Source organism: Nicotiana attenuata, unplaced genomic scaffold (assembly GCF_001879085.1).
Source record: "Nicotiana attenuata strain UT unplaced genomic scaffold, NIATTr2, whole genome shotgun sequence".
NCBI lineage: Eukaryota > Viridiplantae > Streptophyta > Magnoliopsida > Solanales > Solanaceae > Nicotiana > Nicotiana attenuata.
This window is the reverse complement of record NW_017670777.1, coordinates 392313-416863: the sequence shown is the minus strand read 5'-3', so window position 1 is coordinate 416863 and position 24551 is coordinate 392313. Positions and strand designations below refer to the sequence as shown.

Here is a 24551-nt window from a genome sequence, read left to right as displayed (position 1 = left end):
TTCCACATAGCTTATCGAGTGTGAATCCAGTATTTCATGTTTCCATGCTTTGGAAGTATGTCGGCGATCCATCTCATGTTTTCAATTTTAGCACGGTTCAGTTGGATGGAGATTTGACTTATGATGTAGAGCCGGTGGCTATTTTGGGGCGTCAGGTCCAAAAGTTTAGGTCAAAGGACATAGCTTCAGTGAAGGTGTAGTGGAGAGGTCAGCCTATGGAGGAGGCTACTTGGGAGAGCGAGAGGGAGATGCAAAGCAGATATCCACAACTATTTGAGGCTCCAGGTATATTTCTAGACCCGTTCAAGGACGAACGTTTGTTTAAGAAGGGGAGGATATAACGACCCGGTCGGTCATTTCGAGAGTTGTAGCTCCGTTCCACCATTTTCTGCTTCTTTTGTGTTCTACAGTTGTGTTGTGATCTACCTGGTTAGTTGGTTTGGGTCCGGAGTGGTTTTGGAGTGAATTGAGAAACAAAGTCTCCTAATTGAAAGCTTAAGTTGGAAAATTTGACCGGATGTTGACTTATGTGTAAACAACCTCGGATTTGAATTTTGATTGTTCCGTTAGCTCCGTTAGGTGATTTGGACTTAGGAACATGTCCGGAATGTCATTTGGAGGTCCCTGGTAGAATTAGGCTTGAATTGGCAAAAGGCTTAGTCCCACACTCTGACTTCAACGATGGGAACAACCTCTGCACTCTGACGCTCCACTGAACAACAGTTCTCCGCATTACTATATTTAGAATAGTGGTCGATCCTTCGGGAGTTACATTCGTAACTTAATGTAATGTTATGTTCATGCGGTGATATTCCATCTTTCCAAGAGTACTACCCTGTACGTAGTGGAAGTTGGAGTAGGTTCCTGGTGTCATTTCTGACTTGTGTGCAAAATTTGAGGTCATTCGGCCGTGGTTTGGTAGGTTTCGGCATCGTTTGTGAAATTCGGAAGTTTATAGGTTCTTAGGCTTGAATCCAAGTGTAATTTGGCATTTCAATGTTGTTTTGTGTGATTTGAAAGTTCGACTAAGTTCGTATGATGTTATAGGATTTGTTGGTATGTTTGGTTGTGGTCCCGGGGGCCTCGGGGTGATTTCGGGTTGTTATCGGAGTGTTTGGAGTTTGAAAAATGCAGCTGAAGCTGCTGTTGCTGGTGTTTCCGTACATGCGGAGTAGGAACGGCAAATGCAAGGTTGTAGAAGCGGATGATAAGGTGCAGATGCGCAATTAGATCGCAAGTGCGACTTGGTCCCCGTATCTGAGATGGCCGCATATGCGGTCAGGTGATCGCATGAGCCGAGCCAACCATTTTAAAGAAACTCTCCAGAAGCGAAGCCTTGCTCACAGATGTGGTTCCGCAGGTGCGGAACTAGGACCGCAGGTTGCAGTTTAGCCGGGCAGAAAAACCCCACCTCGAGGTTTTGATCTTCATTTTCAATTTTAGACGTGAGGAACTCGGGAAAGAAGCAATTTTTCGAAAGATTTCAAGGAGCAACGTTGGGGTAAGTGATTCTATTCCACAATGGTATAATTTTGTGAATCCATGGCTTTATTCATTATCTAATTAGGGACTTGAGCTAGAAATATGGGGATTTAGGGCTTGTGAATTGGAGAGTGGATTTTGAGGATTTGAGTGACCATGTGAGGTTAGATTTTGATAAATTTGGGTATGGTTAGACTCGTGAGTGAATGGGCTTTCGAGTTTTGTGACTTTTGTCGGATTCCGAGATGTGGTCCCGAGGGCCGGCTTTGAGTCGATTTCGGATTTTGGTTACAATTTGGCATTTTTCTTGTGGAATTTGTTCCTTTAGCCTATATTGATATTATTGTGTTGCTTGTGGCTAGATTCGGGATGCTTGAAGGCCGATTTGAGAGGCAAAGGCATCGCGTAGTAGGATTTTTGCTTCGTTTGAGGTAAGTAACGCTTTCAAACTTGGTCCTGATGGTTCGAAATCCTGAACTACGTGTTATGTGGTTAGAATTGAGGTGACGCAAATGCCAAGTGACGGGCGTGCGGGCGTGCACCATGAGAATCGTGACCTAGTTCATTCCATGGCACCGTTTGGTGAATCTTTCTTGTGGATATCCGTGTTTCCATCATGTGATAAAGTAAATGAGCTGTAAATCATGCTAGATATCATGTTAGGGCTTTACGTCGATACTTTTGGGACCCCTAGTGGTCATTTCTTGCTGTCATCTCATTGATTCCATTGATATTCTATACTCAGTCATATTCATGCATTTCATATCATATCTCAGTCTCAGTTGTTATTTATTGGCACATCATATCATTGTTCCGGACTAGTTTCATGACATTATGAGCCTGTGGGTGATACTGGAGAGTGATGACTGAGTGAGGCCGAGGGCCTGATTATGAGTGACAATTATGGGATCGGGTTGCACGCCGCGGTTGTATTAATTTGTGATAGCGCTTGGGCTAAAGGAGCCCCTCCGGAGTCTGTAAATACCCCTAGTGAGCACAGTTGATATTATTATTTAGAGATGGATCTTCTCCATGAGGCTGGATTGGCCTATGTCCTCGGTACTGGAGACTGATGGTCAGTGATGTATATATTCCGGGATGGATCTTCCCTAGGCCGCGTGAGCCATATACAACATCGAGTGGTTATGGGGTTATTATTATTACCTAGAGAGGGCTCTGCTCCGTAGGGCCTGATTGGCCTTTCTCAGTACTGATTGACTGTTGTCAGAGATGTATATAATCTGGGATGGATCTTCCCTGGGCCGTATGATCCATATACAGTACTGAGTGGACGAGCATTTGAGAGTGTGAGCACATGAAATATTCGGCATGGTGCATGACATATAGCATGTGCATTGGCATGTAGATGTAGCAGAGTTTTATTCTTTACCTTGTTCGTATCTGCTCTATATTATTATTTCAGCTGCCTATTAAATTGAAAGCATGCCTACGCTTCTACACATTAATTTCTATTATTTTTGTTGCGGTTGAGTTTGTCTCTACCTTTCAGTGCACAGTTTGGACTCGTTACTTATTGAGTTGGTGAACTCATGTTACCCCCTGCACCTTGTGTGCATATTCAGGCACTTTTGGTCCCACTGGCAGCCATTGATCGAGGCTTCAGGCTTTAGGAGACTATCAAGGTATGTGTGCGACGTTCGCAGGCCTTGACTCTCCTTCTTTATCTCCAGATGTATTTCAGTTTGTTCCTTTAAATATTGTAATAGACTATGTTCTCCTCTAGACGCTCATGCACTCAATGACACCCGGTTTTGGGCAGTTGTATCATAATTTGGATTTATTATGTTTTCAGAAAATGTTCCTTAATGAATTGTCACTTCCGTATTTATTATTTAAAATATTTTTTTGCGGTGTTAGATTATTGAGTTGAGGCTGGCCTAGTTCGACGATAGGTGCCATCACGACGGGTCGAGTTTTGGGTTGTGACAGCATCGATTATACGAGAGAAGAACAAAGTGACCAAAAGTTGTTGGTGTTTAACATCATCAACTCATCTGTACTCAGACACTTCATACTTAAAAGAGATCACCCTTACAACCCAAGGGGACTGGACGTAGGATTCACTCTAAATCCAAACCAGTATAAAACATTTTATGTCATTTACTTTCTTATATTTAGTTTTGAAAAGCATTCGACTACCTCGCAAAAGAAAAGACAAATTACAATTCATCCCCTCCCCTTGCACTTTCAATTGGTATCAGAGCAGGTCATACTTTTTGCTTAACAACTTGTGAGAAAAGATCATGGCAGATCAAGTAACTGTTGGAGCACTCTTTCAAGAATGAAAGTTGCAAGTCAGGCCACCATATTTTAATGGACAACAATTCTCTCACAGGAAAGTGCGAATGGAAATTTATGCAAGATGTAAGAGTATGACGCATTATTAAAAAGGGAAACTATCCACTACTAGCAGCAACTCAACTACCCGCTGATCCAGAAGATATAGATGAATGCACGGACGAGCAAATGGCGGTCATTCAGGTTAATGCTCAAGAACGGAACTTGCTCTATAATGATATAAGTGGAGAAAGTATGAGAAAATGTCAAGTAGTGATACAACCAAAGAAACGTGGGACAAACTGGAAGTCACTTATGAAAGAACCAGCAAAGTGAGAGAAACAAGGATAAACATGTTGGTTCATGATTATGAACTCTTCCAGATGAAAGAAGGAGAATCCATTGAGAAAATATTTGCAAGATTCAACATAATTATTGAAGATCTAAAAGCCTTCGGTAAACCCTACTCAAGTGGTGATCAAGTTCGAAAAGTTCTAAGGAGTTTACCTACTACTTGGCAGACAAAAGTAGTCGCACTCGAATCTCAAGATCTAAACAAACTTTCATATGATGAACTACGAGGATATCTTATAGCATTCAAGAAAACCCATCTCAAGAAAATGAATCAGGAAGAAAAGACGAAAATAGTTGCCTTCAAAACTAAAACTGAAGGACCTGAAAATGATATTGATGATGACCCAGAAGCTCTTGAAGAAGAAATTGCCATGGTATCAAGAAATATGGATGGATTGATAAGAACATATAGAAACACAAGAAGGGGGGATGCCATCTAGACGAACCAGGCAATACAATGAACAAGAAAAGAAAGATGGAAAATGTTATGAGTGTGGAAGGTATGGGCATGTTCAAGATAAATGTCCAGATCTTAAAAGAAAATTTTCCAGAGGGTTCAATAAAAACAAATCTTTCGGAAGCTGGAGTGATGAAGACAAATGAGAACACGAAGAAATAGCAAATTGTGCATCATGACCATCTTGGAAAATGACATGAACATATACTATGGTTGGTGGACTAATGAAGACACATCAGACAATGAATGTGATGGTACGCTATAATCTCGTGTTTTAGTCGCTTATTGCACTCTAATTCATTGAACGTTACTTGTGTTGAGCTTTGATTGGTAGTATTTTATACTTATTGTGTATTAAGACTTTTAGGAGTGATTCTGAGTTATATAGATGTTGTAGAGCTAATTCGAGCTATTTTGAGCTTTAAAGTCTGGGTAAAAGCCCAAGGAATAAGGCCGGGATAGCGTTCGGAGGTCGAGAACCACATCCGGATATCAAAAATCAAGCGAAAAGGCACACTCTGAGAATTTTGCATTGCTGCGGCGCATGATGCGCCGCAGCAGTGTATTTTGGCAGCCTGCTGAATCGTTGAGCTCTCTGGATTTACCCACTAAATCTCCGCGTGGCGCTTCGCTCCATGCGGCGCATCTGTGCAATTTTTCCAAAGCGATTGTCCTATTTCATCTACGAAAAGGTGCTTTCGTCTGGGCCTGACCCTACTTGGTATAAAAACATGGAAAAACATTATTTTCTGAACTTTTGACACATATTCGACCGAAGGATGCTAAGGAGGAGCTGGAAGAACAAAAGCACAAAGAATTCATCATTCCTTCCTCACTCAAGACCCGAGTTTGGATGAATTTATGTTTTCCTATACTTTTATTATAATTGTGATGAATTACTCCATGTCTATGGAGTAGTTTCCTTTAGGGTTTGTGGATTTGGTGTATTAATATTTGTTTATGGATTATAACTCTAGTTTTATATATTGAAGCGTTTTGGATGATTTAATTGTTGCATCTATATTCACTTGTTCATGTAATTGAGAGAGGCATAACTTGTGATATCTTTGCATTATATTGTTGGTTGAGTTCATTAATTCTTCTTAGTAATCGAAAGAGGCTAGTTGAATCATTGATTAAACCTAGTTATGAGGATAACCGAGAGAGGTTCTCCTAAAGACTAATCCACTACGCATTTTTGCATATCTTCACAGAGCTTAAATTGGTTCATCTCGTGAGGTTGAGACTTAATCAGGAGAGGAGTTTCTACTAAACGTTTGAACTAATAATTGAGTGAATTCGAGAGACTCACTTGAACATTAGAAGTGAATTAACTAGAGTTAGATCCCGAACAATTATCATGCACCTATCCTATCAAAACTCTATCTTCTCCCACTGGTAACCTTCTTTGATTATTCCTTGATTCGATTGTCATTAGTCAATAGCTTTAGATTTTTAGTAAATTTTTGTATTATCACATAAATCTCAACTATTGATCATCTTGGATAGCAATCAAGCTAGAAACTATGAGAATGTTGTTTAACTCCAATCCCTATGGATATGATATTATACTATACTATATTTGATTAGCGAGCATAATTTTAAGTGAGTTTTTTGCGCCTGTCAGAATGCAAGGAAGATACTGAGAAGTATTTCATGGAACAAGGTGAAACAAGCGAGGTAAGATCCTATAACTATGATAGATGTAATGAATTGCAGGATATTGTTGACCTTACCCTGAAGGAGTCTCAAAAAAAGTTGAATGAACTAAGGAGACACAATAGGGAAAAGAAAGACTGGGAACTTAAGCTTGAAGCCTATGAAATCGAAAGTGATGTACTTCAAGATGGAGTTTAAGAATTGAAAATGCAACTAAAGGCATGCGCAAGTCCACCAGTCACAGTTCTGTCAAATCTAACAGGTAACTTACAAGTCAGTTGGAAAAGGAGTGGCCAAAACTGAGTCCACAAGTACTAACACAAGTGGGAGATCGAAAACTAGATCAACACCCGTGTGACATTACTGTAACAAAGTTGGACAAAAATACTGATTTTATAGATTTCGTAAATCAAATGTTTCAGGATGGATTTGAAAACCCAAAAACAACCTTGATTCTGGTAAAATCAACGAACAAGGACCCAAGCAAGCTTGGGTACCTAAAAGAATGTGATGATTCTATTTTGCAGGAACACCATAGGAAAAGTCACAAAGGAAAATGGTATGTAGACAGTGCATATTCCAGTCACATGACGGGTGATAAAAATCTGTTCAAAGAAGTCACAAAAATAAATGGAGGAAATGTCAAATTTGGAGATGATTTAAGAGGAAAGATAGTTGGTACTGGCACAGTTCCATTCAGCAATAATTGCGATATTGCAGAGGTATATCTAGTGGATGGACTCAATTACAATCTTCTAAGTATAAGTCAACTATGTGATTCGGGGTACGAAGTTAAATTCAAGAAAACAGTATGTACTATTGAAGATGAGGCAGGTAAGATTATTCTTCCTGGTAAAAGGTATGAAAACGTCTACATTCTTGATGGCATCGAAAATCGGATAGCCATATCTGTTTAGCATCCATATCTAATGATCCATGGCTCTGGCATAAAATACTTAGTCATGCAAGCATGCATCTAATTGAAAAGTTCTCCAACTATGAATTAGTTATTGGTCTTACGAAGCTCAACTTTTCTAGAAATGATATATGTGATGCATGTCAAATTGGTAAACAAACTAGAAACTCTTTCAAAACCAAGGACATTGTGTCTATTACCAAGCCTTTACAATTGCTTCACATGGATCTGTTTGGACCTACTAGAACTGCCAGCATTGGAGGTAAACGATATGCTTTTGTTATTGTTGATGACTACTCACATTTTACATGGGTGATTTTCTTATCTCATAAAGGTGAAGCACTAAAAAACTTTGAGATTTTCTATAAAAGAACTGAACGAGAAAAGGGGAATCTTATCGCAACCACTCAAAGTGATCATGGAGGAGAATTTGAAAGCAGAGCTTTTGAAGAATTCTACAACGGTCAAGGATACACTCATAATTTCTCACACCTAGGTCACCACAACATAATGGAGTGGTTGAACGTAAGAACAAAACTCTGCAGGATATGGCAAAAACCATGCTACTAGAACATTCTCTCCCAAATCATTTCAGGGAAAAAGCAACTAGCACAACTTGTCACATTCTCAACAGGTGCTTAATTAGACCTATTTTGAAGAAGACTCCATATGAATTATGGAAAGGTAAGAAAACCAATATTGGATACTTTCACCCCTTCGGAAGCAAATGCTTTGTCCAAAACAATGGCAAGAACAGTCTTGGTAAGTTTGACCCAAGGAGTGATGAAGGTATATTTCTCGACTACTCAAATAATAGCAGATCTTTTAGAATCTATTATAAACGTACGATATGCGTAGACGAATCAGTCCATGTTATCTTTGATGATAATAACTCTATGACCGAGAAAGGAGATTTTGCAGGTCATAAAGAGATCAGCCAAAATCAGCCAAAGGTCAGTGAATAAAAGACCTCAAAAGAAACTGCTGAAACCCCATAGTCGACTAATGAATACATCAGTGCGCATGATCAACCTTAGAATGAATCGACTACAACGTTCTTAAGCAGTACCAAACGAGTGAAGAAGCGAACTATAATATCCTCAGAAATTCATCATTGGGAATCAAACTGATGGAATGAAAACAAGAGGAGCTTTAAAGAAAAAGGCTAACATCGCACTCATATCTCAAATAGAGCTAAAGAAAATTGACGAAGCCTTGTAAGACTCAAGTTGGGTACAGGCTATGCAAGAAGAACTTGATCAGTTTGATAAAAATCAAGTTTGACATTGATGCCCAAACCAACAAATACAGCAATCATAGGAACCAAATGGGTATTCAAGAACAAAATGAATGAAGAAGGTAACATTATCCGGAATAAAGCAAGGCTAGTCGCTCAAGGTTACTCTCAACAGGAAGGAGTTGACTATGATGAAACCTTCGCTTCGGTAGCACGTTAGAGTTAATTCGTATCTTATTAGCATATGCTTCTTTTAAAGGTTTTAAACTATTTCAAATGGATGTTAAAAGTGCGTTTTTAAATGGCTTCATTGATGAGGAGGTTTATGCTAAACAACCTCCTGGTTTTGAAAACTCACAGTTTCCTTATCATGTGTTTAAGTTGACTAAGGCTCTCTATGGGCTAAAATAAGCACCTAGAGCTTGGTATGAAAGACTAAGCTCATTTTTGGTTAGTTATGCATTTTCAAGAGGTAAGATTGATACTACTCTTTTTATCAAAAGATCATCTTTTGAAAATCTCATTATTCAAATTTATATTGATGATATTATATTTGGAAGCGCTAACCCTGTTTTATGCAAGGATTTCTTACATCTCATGTAAAGTGAGTTTGAAATGAGCATGATGAGAGAATTAACTTTCTTCCTTGGACTCCAAATTTATCAATCAAATGAAGAGATCTTTATATTTCAGACGAAGTACACAAAGGAGCTAATACAAAAATTCAAAATGGACAATGCCAAGGCAATTGGGACTCCCATGAGTCCAGCTGCATCTTTTGACAAAGATGAAGAAGGAAAGACAGTAGATGAATAGAAATATCATGGAATGATTGGATCTCTACTCTATTAAACTGCTAGTCGTCCTAACATAATGTTTAGCGTGTTCAGGTGTGCCAGGTTCCAAGCAGCTCCAAAGGATTCACATTTAACTGCCGTGAAGCGAAATATTAGATACCTTATTGGAACTAATTCATATGAATTATGGTATACATGCCTTAAATATTTTAATCTTGAAGATTTTTCATATGCAGACCTTGTCGGTGATAAAGATGAAAGGAAAAACACAAGTAGAACTTGTCAATTTCTTGGCAAATCACTTATTTTCTGGAACAGTAAGAAACAGGGATCAGTTGCATTGTCTACAACTGAAGCTGAATACATTGCCATTGGACAACGCTGTGCTCAACTACTTTGGATGACTCATCAATTAACTGATTATAATCTTTCGTTTAAGCCTGTTAAAATTTTCTGTGATAATTCTAGTGTTATATGTCTTTCAAAAAATCATGTGCATCATTCTAGAGCAAAGCATATAGATATCAAGCATCATTTCATTACAGACCATGTTCTTAAGGGCGACTTTGAATTATCTTTTGTTAACACGAAAAATCAATTAGCTGATAGTTTTACTAAGCCTCTTCTAGAGGATAGATTTCAAATCCTTGGGGATTTACTTGGTATTATTACCTTTTCCAAATTAAGTTTTAATTTTTGTTTTACTTGAAAGATTGCGTGTCAAAATAACTTTTGGTAAAAAATCTTTTGTTACTTTGTTACTTTATTATTACTGGCCATTGCATTGTAAAAGATCTGCTACAGAACGAATACGTTTATTTTTCAAATGATTCATATATTAGTTATGCGCCTCCGTTTTTAGCCACTCTTTTTGCCTTTTTGTTTTATCGAGATGGAAACTGAATCAATCAGTCACGTCTCTTGCCTTTCTCTGCCCCGACATTCATGTCGATTCAGTCACGTCGCTTCACTCCTCTTTCCACCTCTATAAGTCCGCCTCTCCCCTGAAGCTTTCTGCATACTCCCTTCAATCATCCTCTCCAATGGCTAAAGCCTAAAAAAATCCCTCTACTTCCACTCGCAAAAGCACCCGGTCCACAGCGAACCCCTTCTCAACCATCAAAACCAGTCACTATTGGCTCTAACCACTCTGAAGGTTTCTCCTCTTCTCAAGAAATCATCTCTGACAATGCTCGAGCAGAAAAGACACTAGGGAAGTGACCTATGGAAGAAGGAGCAACAACATACACTCCAAAGAAGGTGAAAATAGACTTGGACAGTGCACTGGAGTCCGAACTAAACTATTGGGATTCTCCCAATAGAGATAAGTTCATCTCCTACAAAGGTATGACAATCGCTCATGGAAGGATCATCAACTTGGAAGAGATGGAAGCCCTAAATTGCAAGGTCAAAAACTTCTTCACTTTTCAAGGTTGGAAAAATTTCTTTGCCCTAACCCCTCCAAAGGTCCATGAAGACTTGGTTTGCATGTTCTATGCAAATCTTCCTTCCCAGAAATCTGATAAAATTGAGTCACTCATGCTAGGTCAGTGTATTATTCCAGAGTGTTCTACTTTTGATACCCTTTTTAAGTGTAAAAGTTCTGGTTATTCTGCTTTGTTTAAAAACTCTTGGCCTGATGATTTTGAAGTGTCGTTCGAACAAGCCAAAGAATGTATTACTTATTCCCTGTCTAATCCCCTGCCAAACCAATTAGGACCCAGTGACATAAATTTTGAACCCCATATTATTGCCCACATTGTTGCCACTACTATTCTTCCCAGAACTGGTTCCTACATCACTCTGTCTCAAAAGGACACCTTTTTGGTCTACTGTCTTCTCACCAAGCACAAGGTGACACTGTCTTCCTGGGTAATAAATTTCCTGATTGAATGTGCTAAAGATCCCTCAAGCCTACCCTAAGAGATTGTCATTACTCACCTGCTCGAGGCCTTCAATATCCCTCTCTCTAATTATCCCTATGTATCTGTTTCCAAGTGCTATAATAATAGGGCATTTGTCAGTATGTGATATGTCGCTGTGGATGGTACTTGGCTAAAGAAGCAGAAAGTTGAAGCCAAAGTAATGCCCTCCAGTTCCAAGGTAAAGGTTGATACCCCTCGGACCGCCATCAACAATCCAGAGCTGCTTGAAAAGATAACTGCACTTGATGACAAGCTTACTACCGTCAAAGAACTACTACTGGCAACTCAGACCTCAGTTGGAGATATCTATGCAATTGCAAAGGAAAAAGGATCTAACGTGTCCAAGTTAAGAGTTATGGTGCTGAAAACCGCAGAAAAGGCAGTGAAAGCTTTCAAGGAGGTGCATGATCGAGTGGATGGAGTTTCGTCACAATGAACACTAGCATTAATCGCCTTAAAGAAGCTATCTGCAACACCCTTACCTATTTACTCCGTCGTTAATCTGTGTTGGTTGTTTAGACAATTTCTTTTGGTCTCTCTGGATAATTTTCTTTTGCATGTTTTCTTATACTCTTTAGATGAATGTAACTAAGCATACTGTCTGCTAATCTTATCTGCTAGAAGTTAATCTTGGTTAGCCCTCTTTTTTATTGATGCCAAATAGGGAGAAGTAGAATACATTCACTAACTTTGCAGGATGAAGGATATATAGTCGACTGATTGAGCAAAAATCAAATAGTATACTAACTTGCAAGATACGGCTCAGTCGACTAAGTAAAGTCTACTACTGGCATCTTAATGATGTGGAGTCAACTCTAAGTACTCAACTTACCTCACACCAAGTTGAGGGGGGGGGGGCTGACTAGAACAGGGAAGTAACTTGAATAAAGGTTTTTTTTTCTCATCATCAAAAAGGGGGAGATTGTAGATATGGATTTTATTAATAGACAATAACTTAATTCTACTTGCAGGAAAATAATTCCAAAGAAGGATATCATGCAAATGGGAAAGATTCTAACAAAAGATCTAAAAGGAAAAATCAAGGAGGCAAACGTACAAAATCCAAAGGCAAGAATCAAGGAGTACAATTGTTGTGACTGCCCGTTCTATGAAAACTGGGTATTCGAATCAACCATTTACGGAAGGCATCAAATTATCAGCATAAGATGATCAATCAATTAGTATAGAAGATCAATCATGCGGATTTCAAATCAAATATTTACGGAAGGCATCAATCAATCAGTATCGAAAATCAATCATCTGCACAGAAGATGTTTAGAGAATATTCTTCTCAACGACTTGCAAGGAAAAGGAATTCAAGGAAGAAACAAAAGGAAAAGTCCATTCTATTTTTGGAATAAAATCATCTTGATTAATTCTGAGAATCAACTCCCTTGGGTTGCCGTTCAATCATTACAGTAGCACATTGTTGCGCCCCCTTTTTCCTCTCCTTTCGGATTAGTCAGGGTTTTTGACATTATTGGGACAACTCGTTTCCTTTAGGGAAAAGGGATATAAGGAATTGAAGAGTCGCCACCTAACGAATTAAGGTGCGTTAGGGCACCTATTACGGATCATTTACAACACTAATTATACAACTAGAGATTGGGTAAGGGCTTGAACTTACCTCAAGGGGAAGGTGTTAGTCACCCCTCAAAGTCCACAACGGTAGGTCCCGGCCAAACTTACTTTGTGAATTAATCCGATGCAAATAAACAGTCTAAGCACACATATGTAAAGGAACATTGGTTTTAATGTTAAGCAGTCTAAGCACATATATGTAAAAGGAACATTGATTTTTATAGTTAAGCAATCTAAGCACACATATGTAAAAGGAAAAGGGGGGTCCTAAGTTGTTTATCCTATAGGATCACATCTATGCAATGTCCGGTAATCACTCCTCAATGAGGGGCTACACGTTGCATTAGCGCACAAGTCATCATATCCTTGTTTACCCATTATCCCACCCCTTAGTGGTTATTAAGCGAGTTTTACTTGACTAACTCTAAGCGTGGTGTTACCCGTCCCTTCCTTGTGGTCCCGGAGGAGTTTTGGGACCTCTAAATCTGGGCAGTTCTAGACAATCCTAAGGTATTTAAAAGGGTAAAAATCTAGGTGACAATCAAATAACATGTAGGACCAGCAAATAGGGACAAGAAGTAGTTAAAAGGCTCATGTTTACCTCCGCACAGATACAACAAATAAACAGCACGTCTCAAACACAGATACATGTAGTTTTTTTTAGAAAGAATCCTAGGATAGGATGTCCAGGTGAACATTAATACACAGAATATGCGAAACATTCAATGGCAGGGTCCTAATCGATTTGCCTACTGATTTTAAGTCCTATAAAACTTAAGCAGTTTAACACAATCTGAACGCAGTTTCCAGTTTCATATAGAGATTGGTTACCTAAGGCTTGCCTAGGCGTGTGATTGTATGCAATCACAATTACAGGAGATGATTAATAGTTTTAGAAATTGTTCAACCTACAAACATGATGTTCTAGGTGACACAGATTATAACTGGTGATTTATGCTGATTCGTGCTTAAAGACATGATATCTGTACGGGAAGTTGCTTTAGTACCTCTTCATGGACATTGACTTATTTTAATCGAAGTAAGCAGGTTCAAACAAATGCAAACAAAGTTCCTAAAAACATGGTACCTAATACATACAAGGATGACAGTTTACTAAGGCGAGATTACTAACCTAGTAGCATGATTTCTAAGTGGAATTATTTACGCGAGATTGAATCATGGAATAGTGATGTAAAGAGTGCTGAAGTGATAAGCGTGAAGCTCTAAAACAGGATATCTAATGCAGGTTTGACATGGTTTGACTGTAAATGAGCATATTAATCCTAAGACGTGGCTTCTAATGCAGATTCATAGAATATAACCTATAGCATGTTTTCTACCCAGGATTACCAACAATATCATATAACTACACTCCTTTTTTTACTAGCCAGCCCAATAACTATTTACAATCAATTATTATAGACCAATGATCGAATAAGTTACATAAATAAAATACAAATTAAACTATAGGGATCCTGAAGTAGGCCCAAAGAAAATACTAGTAATGCCAAGGCTTCAGTAGTCTCAAATCCAAGGATTTCATAGTCAATTTCATGTCCAAGTGTGTCAGAGTTCCCTAAGGACCTCAAGGATCCCGGGCAGTGCTCACACTTAGACTTTTCACAATAAGGATTGAGTAAGTGCAGTGTGGAATAGCCAGCCCCAGTGTGCCAGAGATCAAAGAGATCTCAAGAGGATTCCAAGGCAGTACACACACTGGAGGGGTAGAACCTAGGGACTTAAGAGTAGAGCGAGAGTGCTTGAAATAGTTTTGACAAGAAAATAGTACCAAAATGACTTTATAAGTAAAGAGGTTTTTCTGAAAAATAAGAACTGATTTAGTGGTAAAACAGTTCGAGAACCAGATAAACACTTTTGAAAAATCAGCAAGCAACTTGATTGGTTATAGGACAAACAGGTTTAGCACCATTCAACACAAATTTCACACGGGGATAGTGGGGGATTGGGGACACATAGAATACACATTAGTGTATGGTAGCAGCACATAAACAACAGGATGCATAGAAGTTTTCAAGAGATTTATAAGATTAAGAAGTTAGTCATAAGAATGGGTGGAAGAGACATAGAGCAAAGATCACAAACAACCATGTAGAAAAAAAAACATACTAACACTGGACAAGTTGGCACACAGTCAAAGTTACTTTGAGATACTAGACAACTTAGCAAAGCGGATTAAGCAAGAACCTAAGTGAACAGTTTAGGCAAACATCATGAGTATTCCTAGTTCAAACATGCTGGCATACTTAACAAGCAGATTGAAACATGCTGGATAAGGCAGTACGTAGAATTAGACATACTAATCACAGGTTTTAACAGAAACCAAATTCAGACATGCTAGGTGAAACAGTAATCAGGTAGTGTAATTTAGACATGCTAGTTACATATTGAAAAACATGATGCTAAACAAGAAATCGGATTGGGAGTCATAACTAATGAACTAGAAAAACAATGAAACACATAGAGTTTTGGACTTTGAAAATGAATCAGGACATACCAGTTAAGGAGAGAAAAACACAGAGTATAGAGCAGATTTGGTGCAATAGCTAGCCTTGGCTTACAGCCGGCTAGGTCAATGAAAATTGTAAGTAACAAAGAAGAAAAGAGAGAGAGCTTCTAAGTGTAAGAGAGTTTTTTGAACTAGTGTTCGTCTAGAAGTGAGAATAGAGGAGAGTATATATAGAAGTCAAGAGTTAAACAGAATATGGTAAAGAATCAATTATGTAGCAATTAGGGAAATTTACAGAATCAGTCATACGTAACATCAGTAAAGTCTCCCCTAATCAAGGGGTAATCAATCAACGGTAAAGAGTAGGACAGATATTTAAGGAAAGAAATCAAGTAAGACTTAGGTACGGCGTAGGCAATTAGGGGTAAATAAACAGGAGTTCAATTAAGGAAATAATTAGTAAGAATCAGCAAGTATCACAGTTAATTCAAATAAGGCAAGACACTAAATAAGGTTGCAAATAAAGGAATAATCAAGGATCAACATATAAGTTTTAACGAAACAAATCAGTGAATCAAGAATTCAAAACAACACTGATTTAAGGAGAAAAAATATAGGTTTTCCATGAATAAATAAATAGAATGAATATAGACACATAGAATCAGTCGAAAAATCGAACTAGGAACCTTAATAGAGGCACATTAGGGTAAAATCACAAGACATTCAAATTAAACGAAGGAGAAACCGTGCGAATCAAAGCACAGAATAAAATCACGTAACAAGTAACACGGACAAGCTCAGAATCCAAACAAAAATGTAAAAAAATTGGGGTTTTAGCATAAACTAGTTAGGGTTGAGCCAAACTCAACATAATCGGTCAAAAACACATAAGAATAGGAGATGAAACATTTAAAACCAGAAAACGATTTGAGGAAAAAGATTTTCCGGAAACCCTGTTTAGGAAAGTGAAAAGCCACTCGAAAATAAGAAGATTTTCAAAAAAATCATGTGAAATAAGTTCAACCCATCTCAGATCTGAGAAGTTCAAAGGACGAAATTAGAGGTTTTTAAACAATAACACAGAGATGAAGACATAGGCTTAGAAATCCATAAGTTTAAGGCAAAATAGGAAGATCTTACTTGAAATCGAACCAGAATGGCCTGAAATAGGCAAGAAAGGGCCAAAGGTGTAAGCGGACTGACTCTGGTTCCTCGAGGACCTTAGAAATGGTGGTACCCAGCATAGGAGAGGCTATTAGAGGCCTGGAGGTGGTGAGAAGCCACCATGGGCGGCGGTGGATGAGTGACGGCGAGGGAGAGTTAGGGTTAGGATTAGAGAGCATTTGAGAGAGAAGGGGAAGGGGTGACGGCGGAGTGAGAAGAGAGAATGAGAGGTTTGGGGGGGGGGGTCTTTAGGTTTAATTATGGTAGGAATAATCTGGGTCGTTGATCAAAATGATCAACGGCCAGGATTCCACAAGACTTGGGTCGGGTAGGTAAGGGGTTTGGGCTTGGGTTTACTGGCTGATTTATAAGGGTATGTGGGCTAGTTAATTAGGCTAGAACTAAAACTAAATAAGGCCACTTATTAAATACCCCAAATAAATTAATTAAAATAATTCATAAAATAATTACTAATTATAAAAATGAATTTTATGCGTACAAAAATTTTAAAAATGGTTATTTAGTATTTAATAATACAAAAGACTAATTTCTTGTAAAAATAATGCAAGAATCGTACGCATGGGCTATAATTGCAAAGTCATTGCAATTATAGCCTAAAGATGCCAATTTGGCTATTTATGGAATAATTTGGACTTAATAGGACCATAAATAGTAAATTAAATCGAGAAATATTTTTGAACTCATTTGTGATGCAATTTTGTAATTATTTATTTGAAATAAAATGCTGGGCGAATTAATAAAAGGTGTAGAAATTATGGGAAAAATATCAATTGATGCTAATGCATGATTTTGAAGACATATGCATTTTAAAATTATTTTTGGAAAAATTGGGTATCAACAGCTGCGCCACTTTATCCGGAATGGATGAAAGAGTTATCGGGTAAAGATATGATGGCCAATTTTGACTGAACGAGATGGTTTGAGAGATTTTAGGCCGCACCCTGGTTACTGAGCTGCCTACATATCCCTGGTTTTACAGTAATCATGTTGTGTGTAGTTCTGGATTCATCGGCGGAATATACCGATGAAGTTATCGCAAGAACGGACACAAATGTTGGGATAGGTGAAAGAATGGTTTACGGGAGAGGTCAAGTTTGAGATAGTCGAAGAAACTGGAGCGAGATCGCTCCTGCTGAGATATCAGTTGCTCTCCAGGTCACCTGCAAATAAAGATACTACAAGCATATATTGTGCGAAAATTTAAACATGATGCAGGTTCCCTTTGGACTATGAAAGCTATCTTCGGACGGTTGAGGATGACGTCCTTAGACTGTGACGTTCTGGGCCATGAGTTGTTCAGTGAGAGATTCGTACACCATGAAATGATGTTCTCGGGCCATACAGATGGTGCCTCCGAACCATGACGCCTTTGAATAATGATATGCAAATTGAGGGAGATCCTCAGGCCATGACATGGTGTCTTCCGGCTGTGAGGATGATGCCTTTAGACTATGATGCCTTTGGATAGGTTGGCGATATTTTAGCCCATGAGATGCAATAATATGATGTCAACAAGACAAGGCTTAGTCTTGTGAATGGAGAGCAGAGCTTAGCCCGAAAGAAGATCAAAGTAGATAATGTTGGAGAGACAGTGCTTAGCCTCGGTGAAAAGAATATAAATCGGAGGCAGAGCTTAGCCTCATGCAGGTATGGGGACAGAGGTCAGTCTATGCATGATGCGGTACAGGGCTTAGTCCCATGCAAATAAAGACAGAGATTAGCCTTATGCAAATGTGGAGGTAGAGCTTAACCTCAAGCGAGATGAAGGTAGAGATTAGCCTTATGCAAGGGAAGACAGAGATTAGTATTATGCAAATGTGGAGGTAGAGATTAACCTCATGCAGGATGCGGGACAGGGCTTAGTCCCATGCAAATGAAGGCAGAGATTAGCCTTATGCAAGGGAAGGCAGAGATTAGCCTTATGCAAATATGGAGGTAGAGCTTAACCTCATGCAGGATGCGGGACAGGGCTTAGTCCCATGCAAATGAAGGCAGAGATTAGCCTTATGCAAAGGAAGGCAGAGATTAGCCTTATGCAAATATGGAGGCAGGGCTTAGCCTCATGCAAGGAAAGGCAGTGTTTAGCCTTATGGAAAATATAATAAATAGCAGATAGTAGCAGAATTTCTTAGCTGGTAGCAGATTTCAGTAGCGCAATTGTTACGAAGAATGTGACTTCAAGGCATGTATATTCTCATTCCTGCATCCAAAGAAAAATCGTGAGTTCTGTAGATGTGGGAGGTTGATTCGTGTCCCCGCTGGCTTTGCTTCTCATGACTTGTTTGGCCTGAAGATCTTGTTCAAATCATCCGGGGGTAGCGTTTGCTAAACAGAGTTATTTTACAAGCAAGCATGCATAGTTTTTCAAAAACATAGTAAAAGACATTTTAAGAAATTTAGATGAACCAACGGCCGTGACAAGATCCAAGACATTGCAACCTCCCATGCTATGGAATTTTGAGGGTCCTCCTCAAAATTCTGCCCCAGTTAGATGGATTGGCATCTTTGACTGCTGTACATGCTGCGATCGGCTGAACTTGCTTCGGAATTTTGAGGGTCCTCCTCAAAATTCTGCCCCAATTTTTGATTATGGGGGAAAAATAGATTTTTATTGAATTATGACCGAACCCACAGGGCTGCCTACGTATCCCCTCTTAAACAGGAATTAGGTCGAGCGTAGTTCAATTTACATCATATGAGGAAAGCATAAAGAGTTATGAGGTTCAGATGGTTCGGGCACGTACAAAGTAGAAGTCCAGATGCCCCGGTAAGGAGGTGCGAGCGTTGGAGTTGGTGGGTACGAGGAGAGGTAGAGGGCGGCCTAAGAAGTATTGGGGAGAGGTGATCGGGCGGGATATGGTGAAGCTTAGATCTCTGNACGGCTCCTCATCTACCCTGCGTCGCTGAGCTCAGCTTCTTGTATGATTCTCAAGGAAGGAATCTCTACCTCGGCAGGAATAACAGCTTTTGTACCATAAACCAGCAAGTAGGGAGTTGCCCCGGTTGATGTGCGGACTGTGGTACGGTATCCCAATAAGGCAAATGACAGTTTCTCATGCCACTGTTTGTGATTTTCTACCTTCTCAGTATCTTCTTGATATTCTTGTTGGCGGCTTCTACGGCTCCATTCATCTGAGGTCTATAGGCTATGGAATTCTTGTGCTTGATTTTGAATGTCTTGCACATGGCCTTCATCAGATCACTATTGAGATTGGAGGCATTGTCGGTGATGATTGATTCTGGAACCACGAATCGACAAAAAATCCGGTCGCGAACAAAATCTGCCATGACTTTCTTAGTCATTGCTTTGTAAGATGCTGCTTCGACCCATTTGGTGAAGTAATCAATAGCTACCCAGATGAATTGGTGTCCATTTGAGGCGGTGGGCTCGATTGGACCAATGACATCCATTCCCCAAGCGGCAAATGGCCAAGGCAAGCTAGTTGCATTGAGCTTATTTGGCTGTACTTTTATCATATCTGTGTGTACCTGACATTGGTATCATTTCCGAACATACTGGATACAGTCAATCTCCATGGTCATCCAGAAATAACCAGCTCTAAGTATCTTCTTGGCCAAGACAAAACCATTCATATGCGGGCCGCGGGTCCCAGCATGTATCTCTTCGAGTAGTTTAGAAGCTTCCTTTGCGTCGACACACCTCAATAATCCTAAATCAGGAGTTCTTTTGTATAGGGTTCCTCCGCTGTGGAAGAAACTGTTGGAAAACCTCCGAAGCATACGTTTCTGGGTATGATTTACATGCTCCGGGTACGCCCCATTTGCCAACTATTCCTTGTTGTCGTTGAACCAAGGTTTCCCATCCGCTTCTTCTTCAACATGGGCACAATATGCCGGCTGGCTATGAATCTTCACCGGGATAGGATCAATAAAGTTCTTGTCTGGATGTTGTATCATGGAGACAAGGTGGCTAATGCATCGGCAAATCCGTTCTGAATTCTGGGAACGTGCCGAAATGCTGTCTTTGTGAACCTCTTTCTCAATTCCTGCACATGGTGCAGATATGGTAATATCTTGGAATTCTTGGTGGCCCATTCTCCTTGCACTTGGTGTATAAGCAAATCTGAATCGCCGATTACCAGCAGCTCCTGAATATTCATGTCGATGGCCATGTTGAGCCCTAGTATGCAAGCTTCATACTCTGCCATGTTGTTGGTGCAGGGAAATCTGAGTTTAGCAGATACCGGATAATGTTGACCAGTTTCCAATACTAAGACAGCTCCAACGCCGACTCCTTTGAAATTTGCTGCTCCGTCAAAGAACATCCTCCAGTCGTCATAGGATTCAGCAATGTCTTCTCCTATGAACAACACTTCTTCATCGGGAAAATATGTTTTCAAGGGTTCGTATTCTCCTCCCACAGGATTCTCGGCAAGATGATCTGCCAAGGCTTGTCCTTTAACCACTTTCTGAGTCACATAGACGATGTCGAACTCACTCAGCAGGATTTGCCACTTAGCCAGCTTACCAGTGGGCATGGGCTTCTGAAAGATATACTTCAAGGGATCCATCCTTGATATGAGGTATGTTTTGTAGGCGCAGAAGTAGTGTCTCAACTTCTGAGCTACACAGGTTAGAGAGCAACAGGTACGTTCCAGCAGAGAGTATCGTGCCTCATATGGAGTGAACTTCTTACTCAGATAATAGATAGCCTGCTCCATTCTCCCTGTCTCGTCATGCTGCCCCAGAACGCAGCCGAAAGCTCCATCTAATACCGCAAGGTAGAGTAACAAGGGTCTACCTGGCTCTGGCGGAACCAAAACTGGTGGCGTCGATTGGTATACCTTGATTCTGTCGAAGGCCTTTTGACAATCCTCGGTCCAACTGGTTGCAACATCTTTCTTTAACATCTTGAAAATTGGTTCACATATGGCCGTGGACTGGGCTATGAACCGACTGATATAATTCAGTCGTCCTAGAAAGCTCATTACATCCTTCTTACTCTTTGGTGGTGGCAACTCCTGGATGGCTTTGACTTTTGATGGATCTAGTTCTATCTCCCGGCGACTGACGATGAACCCAAGTAACTTTCCGGCGGGAACCCCAAATGCACATTTTGCGGGATTTAGCTTCAGGATGTATTTTCACAGTCTGTTGAAGAACTTCCTTAAATCTGCTATATGGTCGGTGGCTTTCTTGGATTTGATGATGACGTCGTCCACATATACCTCGATCTCCTTATGTATCATTTCATGGAAGATAGTGGTCACAACCCTCATGTAAGTGGCCCCAGCATTCTTTAGGCCGAATGGCATCATCTTATAACAGTATACTCCCCATGGAGTAATGAAAGCCGTTTTCTTAGCGTCCTCCTCATCCATCCTGATCTGATGGTAACTGGTGAAGCAATCCACAAATGACTGGAGCTCATGTTTGGCACAGTTGTAGATTAGGATGTGCATGTTTGGAAAGGGGAAATCATACTTTGTACTTGCTCGGTTGAGATCCCGATAATCGACACAAACCCTAACCTTTCCATCCTTCTTTGGAACTGGCACGATGTTGGCTAACCATGTTGGGTATTCAACCACCCTGAGGACCTTGGCGTTGATTTGTTTGGTGACTTCCTCCTTGATTTTTAGACTCATATCTGGCTTGAACTTCCGGAGCTTCTGCTTCACTGGCGGGCACATTGGATTAGTGGGCAACTTGTGAGCCACGATAGATGTACTTAGTCCGGTCATATCGTCGTATGACCATGCAAATATGTCCTCATATTCCTTCAAGAATTGTGTGTACTCTTCTTTCTCTGACGGTGACAAGTGGATGCTGATGCGAGTTTCTTTGACAATCTCTGAATCTCCCAAGTTGATTACCTTAGTTTCGTCCAGATTGGACTTAGGCTTGTTCTCAAAGTCCTCTACTTCTCTAACGATTTCCTCGGGTATGAGGTCTTCTTCTTTCAAATCACTATCCTTCTGTTGCGTTGTCTCATTGCATGTCACGGTCATTGGTTCATCAAGACAGGAAATGGTAAGTAAAAGTATGAGAGAAAATGATAATAATAAATATCGATTCATTGAAACATAAAAGCGATTTTCAATAATTTAAACAAACGTTTCGAAATGGTGGAAATTTCACTTAAAACATAATGCAAGAAAGAGAAATCATTTTCTTAGAAAGCAAAAATAAACAGTGTTGTTCAGCCTTGCTACCCCGGGACTCGTTGGGCCCTGGATGGTCTGACAGTCCAGTTTCTGAGGAATGATCCCTTGCTCACAGCTTGGATGGTAGGGCCTTCCTCCTCCTCCTCCTCAACAATGACACAACAGTCCATATCTTTGTCCTCCAGGAATAAGTTCCTTAGGGCTGCTAATGCTTCCTCCTCCTCTGATCCCCATATGATGTCGGCTTGCTGGAAAGTCTGTTCCAAGTGCGGTATGGGCTGCTCCAATGGACAGTAAGGACCGCCCCATCGTGGAAACTAGTCATCGTACTCTTGCCAAGTGTACTGATAGCCCAGGCCAAAGGTAGTGTCGTGGCGCTTTAGTTGTATCGGCTTGGAGATTCCCTGAAGATTCTTACCAAGACCCTTGCTAGGTTCGTATCCGCTCCAATTCATTATACTTTCAATCTTACTACTCCACCACTTATGCTTGTCTATTGCATTGACCCGCTCAATGTGGTGGTAAGTTTCTCCACCAAGACTTCTTCTACCCTCAACTACGGGGATGGTCTGGCGGTTGTAGATGGGGTTGCTCCCATCTCCATGGATAATTACCTCCTGATGGTTCCACTCAAACATTACCACCTGATGCAAAGTCGAAGCCACAACTCCGGCAGCATGTATCCATGGTCGTCCTAATAACAGATTGTAGGACGCGGATATATCTAACACCTGGAATTCGACCTCAAACCATGTAGGCCCCATCTGCAGACAGAGACTAATCTCTCCAATAGTGGACCTCTGAGACCCATCAAAAGCCTTTACATTTATGGATCCTTCTCGTATTTCGTACAGTCCTTTGCCCAACCTCTTTAGTGTTGTCAATGGGAAAATGTTAAGGTTGGACCCTCCATCGATCAGAACCCTGGTGATGAAGTAATCTACGCATTGCACGGTAATGTACAGTGCCCTGTTGTGACTCAAACCTTCAGATGGTAGTTCATCCTCGTGGAAGCAAATCTTGTGACTTTCTAATACCTGCCCCACCATGTTAGCCATCTCTCTGCTTGTGATGTTGTTAGGCACATAAGCTTCATTCAACACTTCCATCAGAGCACTCCTATGTGCTTCCAAATTCTGCAGCAATGATAAGATAGATATCTGGGCCGGAATCTTGTTCATATGATCTATGACTGAGTATTCCCTGGCTTGAACCTTCCTTCAGAGGTCGTCCGATCCTGTCTCAATGACGGGAGGCCTGTTAGAAGCCTGCTTGCTGGACTCTCCCAAGTGTTCGGGTGTGTAGACCCTTCCGGTCCTAGTTATCCCTTGTGCAGCACCAGTTTCCTCTATCTTGACCTTTCCTTTTCTTCTAGCTTCAACCACGTAATCCCAGGGCACAGCATTAGTGTTGAAAGGTGGCGTGGTTGACACAGTTACTGTGAGTGGTGTGGCTACCTTTACTTCAAATGGAATAGGTGTCAATCAAAGCTTGGATTTAATCCTTCAACAAGCGGCATTCATTGATGGTATGTCCTTTCATGCCGGAATGGTATGCACAGGTTTTGTTTTGATTGACCCACTGGGATGGATTCTCTGTGGCTACAGCAGGGATGGGAGTGACGTAACCAACAGCTTTCAATCTTTTATGCAGCTGGTCAATGGGCTCGACAATGGCGGTATACTGTTTGGGTGACCTACAGTCAAAGTTTGGTCGAGGCCTTGGGAAGTTTTGGCGAGCTGGAGGTGACTAAAAGTGGGACGGTTTGGAGTTGTATGTGTGATAGACAGTGGCTGGTTGGGAATATCTGGGAGATGTGGGTTGATATGTAGGTGGAGGTGACGGTTGATATGTAGGTGGAGGTGATGGATGATATGTAGGTGGAGGTGATGGTTGATATGTAGGTGGAGGTGCTTGGTATGCAAGTGGAGAGGTTCGATATGTCAGTGGAGATTTGGGTCCCTGTGCAACCATTACAGCTCCTACGTCTTTCTTCTTGGATATGCCACCGAACTGCAGTGCTTTGTTGGTGGCTTGTAGTGCCTCAAAACTAGTGACCATTCCG

At 40.4% G+C, this 24551-nt stretch overlaps 1 protein-coding gene across 1 annotated transcript; it reads left to right on the top strand.

The window, feature by feature from the left end:
- Positions 1 to 4043: 4043 nt before the first annotated feature.
- On the top strand, positions 4044 to 7167 carry LOC109243223. Its single transcript, XM_019410138.1, has 3 exons — positions 4044 to 4508; positions 6311 to 6427; positions 6673 to 7167. Exons 1-3 carry the CDS (start codon positions 4044 to 4046, stop codon positions 7165 to 7167), a joined length of 1077 nt encoding a protein of 358 aa, XP_019265683.1.
- The last annotated feature ends 17384 nt before the right edge of the window (positions 7168 to 24551 follow it).